This window comes from Octodon degus, unplaced genomic scaffold (assembly GCF_000260255.1).
Source record: "Octodon degus isolate 3935 unplaced genomic scaffold, OctDeg1.0 scaffold00046, whole genome shotgun sequence".
Classification (NCBI taxonomy): Eukaryota; Metazoa; Chordata; class Mammalia; order Rodentia; family Octodontidae; genus Octodon; species Octodon degus.
This window is the reverse complement of record NW_004524622.1, coordinates 5,379,834-5,390,294: the sequence shown is the minus strand read 5'-3', so window position 1 is coordinate 5,390,294 and position 10,461 is coordinate 5,379,834. Positions and strand designations below refer to the sequence as shown.

Sequence of the window (10,461 nt, the reverse complement as noted above, 5' to 3'; positions counted from 1 at the left end):
ATCTAGGAAAAGTGTTAGCTAAATGACACTTGGTATATATTTGAAATATGGAATAAATATATGAAAGATTATTAGTGAAATATCTACAATTACCCACCAAAGAAGTAAAACCTCTCAGTGTAGTGACTTTCAGATTGAGTGCACTCGCTGTCTGCCTCCTTGTCCAACATGAATCTGGATGCCCTCCTAAATGTGCCTCTTCCCTAAGTTGCCTCCACAGCCCATCTGTTGAAGGTGGTCTCTAGGCTCCTTATTATTTATTAACTGTTATTTGTTCTTATGTCATTTATAATATCTGAATGAAGTTGTAGTTTGGTGTCATCCTTTCTCACTGAGTAATATTCAAGCTATATCAATTATCTTTCTATTTCCTGAGATCCTTTGGTAATAGTATTTAATAAATAGCATCTAAATTAAATTACTGCTGAAAATAAAATTATTACCAAAAGCAAAGAGAATTGATGCTTTATCATTACTCTTAAGTGAAATAAATCAGAACCGCGTGTGCAAACATCGTACTGTCTCCTCAGCACGAGAACCTGAAAGAGAACATGGAATCTGAAGGGTACAATGCACACAGCAAAGCGGGAATAAACTTATTCAGAATGAAAGTGTTACTGAGTTGAGGAGAGGGACAGGAGAGGGAGTGGGGAAAGAGATTTGTCTAATGAATGTAAGCAGGATGTTTTGGACAACTGTACTGTGGATTTCTGCTGATCTATGGAAAGGAGCAGATAATGCTTCATTTGTTTTGCCTCTTTTTTCAATCATTTCTCCTTTTTCTCCTCTTAGTTTCTTATATATTTCTTTATTTCCTTTTTCTTTCTTCTTCCAATTTTGCATGCATTATCTGGTAATATGCATAACTGATTGGAAGACAACACTGTGCATTACAACAAATACTGTGAAATTCACATTACCTTGTTGAGTGAAATTCTGTATCACTTGTAATTGTTTTGTTTTAACACTATTTTGTACTCTCTTTATAAAACAAAAAAGGATAAATATATCTAACTTTTTGAAGAAAGAGTAGCTGATACCTGAACACTGGTAATTGTTTACAAATAATTCACTGTGTAAATGTCCTGAATCTCCACAGATCATCAATGCCGCACTTGCTTTGGCTGCGAGACCCAAAAGTCAAGTGGTGCAAAATGCTGTGGCGGTGTACCAGCGGGCGTGGGAGGACCACATGCACGTGCTCACGGAGGCCGTGGATGACATCACGAGCATTGACGACTTCCTCGCCGTGGCTGGTATGCTTTCGATCTTACAGTTTGTATGTTTACACTGGCAGCGTTTGGAACCAGTGTAGTAGTGAATAGAACTCATTTTGTGTAATCTAAAGAGGTTTCTATTAACGAACTTTGTAGGAGTAGAGTGTGGCCATGCAGTGGAGCAGGTATGCCAGCAGGGTTCTCTTTGGGGATGATGAATCTCATGTATTCTAACAATCGGAATTCCACAATTTACACTATGTCTCTAAAAGAAGCTCCTATCCGTGGGAAAAGCATAAGAGAAAATAGAAACTGTCTTGGTTGGTTTTAATAAATTAGCATTTTAGCCTTTACTCTTATTTTCAGGCAATTTTTCCTCCATTCAGAAGCCTGTAGTAGTGGGAAAATTCTCACTAATTTGAGGTCCAGCATGATAACTCAATCATCGTGCAGGAATCTGACCCTGCTGATCCTAAGAATCAGGGAGGCAAGGCACGGCTGAGGCTCAGGTGGGGCTCAGAGGATCAACTCCTGCTGGATTAGGACTCAGTTCCATGGCGCTGTGAAAGCACTCGGATAGGGCCAAAAGCACAGAAGTGAGCCTTAGATTTTAATCACAGTACTGTAACAGCAACAAAATTGAAACTTTTTATTCTCTTAAAACATAATCCTGACCTCCAGATAATTATTTACTCCTTTGATTTTTTTTTCATTTTATGAGAAATGGATATTACTGGACTATGATTTTTTTAACCAAAATATAAATTTCTCATGCATATTTAACACAATTTAAAAAGTTTTCTGATGTAGTTCGGTCTGATCTATTATATTCATGAATCTTAAATTCAGGATTAAATTTGAAGAGAATAAAAAGATTTACTTCATACATTTTTTTATGTTTTTAAAGTTTATAACAGTGCAAATTGAAAAATTTTAAAACAACTGATTAGCACGTATTTCCTTTACATTGACATATCCTAAAACATTGGCTGTATTCAGACCTCTGATCCATCTTTTTGTCAGATCAACTGATAATCGAGTTCACAAAGGGTTTGAATTGTGAATTACCTGGAGAAAATCATGCTTACAAACTCTTTTTAAACAGAAGTCTTTTTCTTGGACTTTTCAGAAGTCAATAATAATGTTTTGATAATTATCTTAATAATTGTTTTGATCTTTATAAGAACAAAAAACAGGAATCCTGAAAGTACACCCATTTTTTTCTTAAACTATTGGATACTTATAGTATTGGTTCTCCACATTAAAATATAAATTAAAATTAAAAGCTACAATAAATAAAAAAGAATTTTATTCTTATACTTTGATATTGTTTTATCATTAATACAGAAAGAAATAACATGCAATTTGTGATTTCTCTAGGTAATACATTTGCTTATAATAGTATTTTAGAGGGATTAAATTGTTCAGCATTAACCACAGGCTTCTGAAGTAAGGGTATCTCTGTGCCGAACATCATTTATAAAGCTACTGCAATTCTAAAAATAAATATGTCTTTGTGCTTTCCTATTGCGTTTATATGATCACCAAATTTCTTGTGATAAAAAAGCCAAAAATACATATTTTCTTAAGACAGAGTTGGGTTATTTTGCTTTCTGCTATATAAGGAGAACTCCAAACCTAAGCATGATAAGTTCTTTCTTGGAAATCATAAGGAATATAACTGCCTCATCTATTTATTACCTATTATAAATTTTATGTGTAAAAACAATATTCAATTATGAACTAAAGATTAATTTTCAGAAATACAATGTGCTTGGCAAACTAAGTTCTCTGTAGTTCATTTGTCCAAAATGACCTCCTTGTGGTTTAATGTGGCTCAGGCAATAACATTAGTGTCTTTTTGATATAGTCAGAAACATTGTTCCAAATGCATTTGTTTCCAAAGATTTTGTCTTATTATTGAATGCAACATGTATTCCTCACTATGTTTGCTGAAATTCTGCATATTCAATCTTTCTCTGAAGTTGTGCGTAGCAAAACAGCCATTAGAGCTTCACCTTGTGAAGATCTGTGGCCTGCACCAGTCTGTCCTATTTAGAGAGAGGAGCTGGGAAGGCATTTCAGAACCCACCCCTTGCAAGCTTGCCATACAGCCTAACATCCCCATATTAGTTGTTCACATGGAAGCATTTAATAATTTAGAAGAGGAAATAACTTATGCAACACTCTTTGAGCTATTGCACAAATCGATTCGTACCGAGCTAAAAGCATGACTAGAAGGAACGAATGAAGTGAGCCTCCAGAGCAAGCAGACCATCACTGAGAGCTGGCTAGACAGGAGAGCTTGTGATGGTGCTTTGCATTTACTAGTTTGGTCATTTGTTAAATTGGTTTGGGTTAGTTTTAAGGTACTTGAAATTGAACAAAGTGTCAAAGTGGAAGAGAAAACTTGGAAATGACCTGTGGAACTAGGGCTTCTTCAAGAAAACAGCTTTTATTTTATTTTTTAATTTCATTTAGCTCAATGTTTAATAGAGTACATTTGGAGTTTGCAAAACCCAAAACCAGCAGCGCATAGTATTTAAAGTTTTCCTTGATTCCATTTCTAACATATCTCTTCAGTATGCGTGATTCTGCACATCTCCAGTGCTCCTGCTCCAATCTGAGCAGTTATCTTCAATCTGAGAGGCTTTCTCACTGATTTCCTTGTTTTTAGTTTCTAAAGCCTGTAAACAAGTACTTGCTAAAAGAATACGAGTATCCTCGGTTTAAGCTCCGCACCCACATTAATTATTCAGGGTTTATGTCTTGCAAATTTATCCAACACGTTCAGCCTTGAAATTAATATTTTGAAAGCCCTTCAAATTATGAAATAGCTTGCAGCATCCAGCAGCCCATTTCCTGTGACCCTGACGTAGGGACTCAGAGACAGCCTTGACTCTGTGCTGAAGACACAGAAACAGAGACCTCCTTGGTGGCTGCAGAGTAAACGTGACCTGCAGCTTTTGCAGAGTGAGCACCTCCCACACTCCATGCAGCAGCATCAAGCAGATCCTCAATGCCTTGTCGTAAGCGCACACCAACTGAACAGCTCACAATGCTATCAAAAGTAGAATGCTAGGTTAACTGCATGCAGACTAAGCACTGTGAAATGTGGATTTTTGTGGACTAGGGATCAGGATAAAAGCAAGCTGATCGTGTAGGTATCTACGCAAGAATTGCATAAGTACAACCAAATGCCTATATGCTTATTTTTCAACATACATCTCAATAAAATTTTAGTTGATGTAAAGCACCCAGGCATTAAGTACTTCAATATCAATTTATCGTTTTAATGCCATAGTCCTATCCTGTAAAAATTAATTTTGAGGGGCCAGGGAGATGGCTCAGTAGAATAATCGCTTCCCTGGCAAGTGCAAGGGTCTGAGTTCAATCCCCAGTTCCACAAAAAAAGAAAAAAAAAAGTTAATTTTGATAACAGTGAGTTTAGTGTTTACTATGTGAAAATCAGTATTTGAAGGAATAGAAAATGAAGGAAAATACAATCTTTGCTTTCAGAAATCCAATAATTATTTTACAAAACAAATTGTAATAGTCAGAGGGAAAACCAATGCAATCCGTGCTGTTCAGAGTCAAGATACTGCAGGAGGTGGCTTTAAAGAGAAAACTGTGTAGCAGATTTGTTGAATTTACAGTGGAAGAAATTGGAAAAGGATCCCACGGTGAGAGGAAAATGCCAGGTACGCGTGAGCACAGCAAGGTGGCCGGCGGACGGAGGGCCAGGCGTGCAGTGCGCGTGCAGGCTTGCACTTTTCCGGGAAATGTGAGTCCTTTAGACTTAGAGCAGTAGCCGCACAGGCGACCGAGTGCAGAGCACTCCCTCCAGGCGCCGGAGGAGATTCTAGGCAAAGTCCTCGCTTCACATTGCTGTTACAAGTGCAAGCAGCACAAACCAGGGGCTGCCTCGTGCATGCCACCTTCGAGGTACGCATGTGAATAAAGTGTGTGTGGCTGGTGTGCTGAGACACAGTGAGAGGAAGACGAGGGTTGGCTTGATGAAGTGACTGAGATCAGGCCGGATAACCAGGATTTCTTGCACCGTGAGTCCTCAGCGAGATGAGTCAGTCTTTCCGTGGCTGTTAAGACTGCCGCCCCACCCCCCCTCCCCTCCTCTCCTCTTCCTCCCTCTCCTCCCCTCCCCTCTCCTTCCTTCCCCTTGTTCCCCTCCCACCTCGCCCTTATGCAATGTTTCCCGCGATGCTGTCAGGCTGTGCTGACATCCTGGAGGCAGCTCGGAAAGAGAGCAGACGTGTCTCCACGCCAAAGCGCTCACAGGGCAGAGGCCTCCCCAGCAGTCGGTGCCATGGTGGGTGCTGCAGCTATTCCTGAGCCCACAGGCGAGGGCCCTCAGGGTGTCTGTCCAGGAAAACTGCATGACCGAAGTCCATGGAAAACCATGAATGGAAGTCATTATCTGACTTGGCAAAACATTCGGATGGTTACTTTGAGATAGAAATGGAGGAATCATTAACAATTTTATTGGCATGGTAAGTAGCAGCAAGGATTTGCATTTTAGGTGTGTGCAACGGATGATAAATAGCTCCCGAGGCCTTCATAGGCACCAAGTATTAACTTACAAAGATTCTGACTGAGAAAGCATAATTTTCACAAGGATTGTATTACAGATTATACTGAAAATATATTATTATTATTTTTTTATAAATGAGCTCATCTCATTCTTTTTTTTAATTAATTAATTAATTAATTAATTTGTGTGTGTGTGTGGCAAGCTCAGCCCACCAGGGGGCGGGGCTGGCTGGCATGTGGTGCTGGGGGATTGAACTGTGGTCCCTGTGCTTTGCTAAGCTTGTTCTAAGTAGGTGCTTTAGACCACTGAGCCATCTCACCAGCCCCTGAAAATATATTATTGATAAACCATATGATCGATAATAGCCAGATATACTGACCAATGCTTTCAACAAAAAAGGGAAAATACACACACACACACACACACACACATATATATATATATATATATATATATATATATATATATATATATATATATATATATATATATATATATATATAGTGACCCTCATAATTTCATTTGTATTTAGATATTTTGGGGCAGTGTCTCAACTAAGAACATGCATTTAAGCAGTGTAATTTGTATGAATAAAGTTCTTAATGTGGTGAACTGTAAAATGTTAATGAAACATTACAACAAATGTTTTCTCTTGGCATATAGTCCTCTTTCACCTACTTATGGACCATAGGACATTCCCCTGAGCATTTCTTTTTTTCATTTTATATTTGGTACAGGGTCTCACTACACAGCTGGGACTTGTAGTGATCCTCCTGTAGTCAGTCTCCCCAGCACTGGGATCACAGGTGTGCGCCACCACGTCTGCACTCAGTCACCAACTCAGCGTGCCCAGGGGGCAGGGCCAGCGTGGCACGTGGTGCAGGGGATCAAGCCGTGGTCCCCTTGCTTGCCAAAGCAGGCGCTTAGTCCATTGAGCTATCTCACCGTCCCTCCCCTGAGCATTTTGAATTGCCAGCAATTTTACATAGAAATGGAGGAGTTTTAGGTAAGTGACAGCATGGTAGCACTTGCCCACAAGTTTTGGCAGCCTCCTCTAGACTGAGGACGAAGTGGCCCTCCTCTTACTCAGCTGGGCACAGGAAAAAATCCACAAACATGAATTCGGGAGCATAGGCTTGCAAATCTGCACTGATACACAGTTAGGGGCTTTGAAAGCATATTGGGGATTTGAACCATTAAAGACATTTGCTTCCAGAGTAACTCCAGAAAATGTGATGTGGAAAATTTGTATATATATAGTTTAAATGTGGGGCTTGCCAGATAGCTCAGTTGTTTAAAGCAGCCAAGCGCAGGGTACCACAGTTCGATTCCCATCCCCACAAGCCACACCAGACCTACCCTTAAGGCAGCCTGAACTAGCCAAAAAATCCTAGAAAAATGGAAAATTGCTGAGAGAACAGATTTCAAGTGTTCTCACCAGAAGAGATAAGTAGGTGATGTGAGGCATCTGTTGATCAGTTTGACATAGTCACTCCTAGATTGCAATAGGGCTGTTTTAAGTTCTTAGGAACAGAACAGTCAATAGAACAGACAAAAATATCTCAGTGCTCTTAGAGTCCACATTGTGTGTGCCTGGAATAATTGAATGCAATGATATATTAGAAGTCTTTTCAACAGCATGTAGTACACATATTGGTAGACTTGTTAAAATTTAAATTAGGTCTTAGAAAATTGTTCAAAGATACCCTTTGTTAGACCTGTCCCAATCACACACTATTGTTTACCAAAATAACTGAAGACTTATCTGGAAAACTGTGATGTGTAATTACTAGGTGTCAAAAATGAAAATTTCTGACAACAACAAGATGTATGTAACAGAAGAACTAGCACACTCTGCCTCTGAGAGTGTAAGTTGTTATCATCTCTGCGATGGGTAACAGCAATATGTCATGTCTAGTTACTTTTCCACAAACCCTCCCTCAGGTCATTTGATACAATCACTGCCTGTGTGCAGAAGGCTCATACAATATGCTCAGTACAGAATTCTTCATCAGGAGAGGAATGAACACACAGCAGCAAACTGTAGTTCAGACAAATAAGCTCGGTTTGTGTGCTGGAGCACAGGCAATGCTGAGCTCTGCGTGGACATGGAAGCTTCAGAGAAGGCCAGCGTGGACTGCAGGAGGCCAGCAGCCCCACTCAGCCAAGCCACGAGGGCAACCAGATCTAAGCTGGGTGGACATGACCAAGAGCACACGGGGACCGTCGTGAGCACTCAGCTTTATCCACGATGCTTTTAAATCATATCAGAATAAAGTAGGATGAGAAAAGGCAAGGTTGAGGCTGGTGGATTAACTTCTGTTTTGTTAATTTATGGTCTTTACCTTGCTCAGACGTCTGTGACAAAGTCACTGTGAGTAGGAGTAATGTGGGGTGGGGTGGGGGGTGGCACTGTGGCTGGGTGACGAAGGGGCCACTGAGGCCAGCCCATATCAGGCCCTGAAATGCACCCAGGAAGTGTAAACACTTGTAACTTAGTACCTGGCTCTGAAGCTTGGCAATAAAACTGCTGTGTGCAAATGAAACTTGCCCAAACCTCAATCCCTTGGGTTATTCTCATGGAGCGCAGCTGTAGGGGTTTGTGTGGCATTGTCACCATTGCTTTGTGGGCGAGGCTGAGGAAAGGATGGATAGAGTCCTAAAAATGTGTTTTTATTCTGAACTGTTTCAAGCCCCTGAGAAGATTAGAATGTATGGAATAATAAACAATATAATCTTGCAGGGAAGTTTTACCACATCCAAAGCTTTCTCATGCTTGTTATTACATGTATAATTTATGTCCCTGGTGTACTCTTTCCTGGTTTTTTACAATTTTCCCTTTCCTATGGACTTTGATGAAAGCCCTTTCCTCCTGATAAGCGCATCTGCACGACTGACATTTTCCTTCTATTGGATTAGGAAATAGCATCAGAGTCTACTTTAAATAGAATCTGAACATGCAGAGTCTCCCTTGGCAATAGAATCTTCTCGTGGAGGGTGTATGAAAAGTTGGAACTGATTGGAAAGTTTCTTACGGGAGAAGACAGCAAGACTTAGAGGGTCCTCTCTGCTGTTGTCTTCAGAGCACTTTTGATAAGTTGTGACCGAGGGCCCTTGCAGAAGCACCCAATGGCTCTGTCAGCGTTCATAAGCTCACCATTTGCGAGCTCAGTGAACAAGTGTCTTTAGGCAGTGGCTAGTCGCTTTCAGATACAAAGGTAAAAGAGCCACACAGCACTTGGGAGGAAGCTGTGGTGTGGGGAGGAGAGCCTGCCTTCACAGGAGGAGGGTTCCCACCGTGTGATGCCCTGAAGGTTACCCTGAGAAAGACGCCACACCGACCCTTCTATCCACAAGGTACTTGGAACACAACTGGTCCTTGCAACCTCATCTTTTGAATCCCTAATTGAGTTTATGGATTTTTTTGTTTTGTATTTTAGGGAAGGGTCTACAGGGTATTCAGGGCCTCACTACTAGATCAGATTCATAGTGATCTGCCTGTTTATAGCCTTCCAAGAGCTGGGATTACAGGCTTGCACCACCACACCCAGTATATGACCTGTGCTTGACAGGGCCACTCATGCATGGAATTTGTGATCACCCTTTCAAATGCTGGGAGTAATAACTCATTATAAAAAATTGCATGATAATAACAAACAAGATGGCAAATATAAGCCATGTTCATGATAATACTTTTGCAGCTGCATCCACAGTAATAAGAGAAATACACTAATAATTAATTTTCAGTCTGGACCCCCATATGCTGTAAAATTTATAATTAGTGAAAATGTACACATAAGTTTAGTACTTCACATGCACGTAGATAATTTTGAAGTACTTTTATGCATCAGCTTTCCTTGGAGGGAATCAGTTGCTGTGACATTTCATGCTTCTAGCAGAGTGACTATCTCATGATAATTATAGAATATGACCATTAAAATTGTAAGCCAAAAATTGATATACTTGGTGTCTCCAAAATCTAGTACCTAACTAAATATATTGATTTAAGAATATTCAGTGACACTCATCACACCCAGTGTACATTTTCCCATAGACTTAATTGGTTTAATCAACTGCAGGACATCCCAGTGTAAATAAAATTTAGTATTTGAGTAAAACTCTAATACTATATTTGAAAAATGGTAGCAGGAAAAATAAAATAAAGTACATGCTTTTTCCATCAAAATTCATTTGATATATAACAGAACACTGAATTTCTTTGCCATCATTTAGTATCTGTGGACAATTTGCATTCACCACCTTGATGATTTACATTTTCATAATAATAAGTTCCATATAAATACTCTTTACTTAACTGCATGGGATATTTTATGAGGCAGAAGTAGTCTTGTGATATGACTCTGCCCTGCTAAACCCAGTCATAAAATCTAGTTATTTGGAATTCTATATGAAAGTTTTGACCATTGATTTTTAAGCTAGCATCATATTCAAAGTGTACTATAAAGCTGTCATAAAAACATGAAAAGCAACTAAAATATTAAATCAATTATCATTTTAACATCTATCAGATTTAGAAAAATATATGACAACTATATCATAATACAGCTTTGTGGACTTCCGGGAACCCCCAGACCCAGTCCTAGCCCAGGAATTTCTGCTGAGTTCCAGGAACCTCCAGACCCAATCCTACCCAGGTCCGCAGCAGGAAGGAGCTGAGCACAGCAGCCAGACCTA

At 39.7% G+C, this 10,461-nt stretch overlaps 1 protein-coding gene across 1 annotated transcript in view; it reads left to right on the top strand.

Annotated features, from left to right (window-relative positions):
• Ctnna3 (catenin alpha 3) overlaps positions 1 to 10,461 on the top strand; it is a 1,779,311-nt gene that overhangs the window by 1,246,581 nt on the left and 522,269 nt on the right. Inside the window, exon 11 of the mRNA XM_012514925.2 lies at positions 1,100 to 1,256. Within this exon, the coding sequence (XP_012370379.1) occupies positions 1,100 to 1,256 (157 nt within the window). The remainder of the gene's footprint in view (positions 1 to 1,099; positions 1,257 to 10,461) is intronic.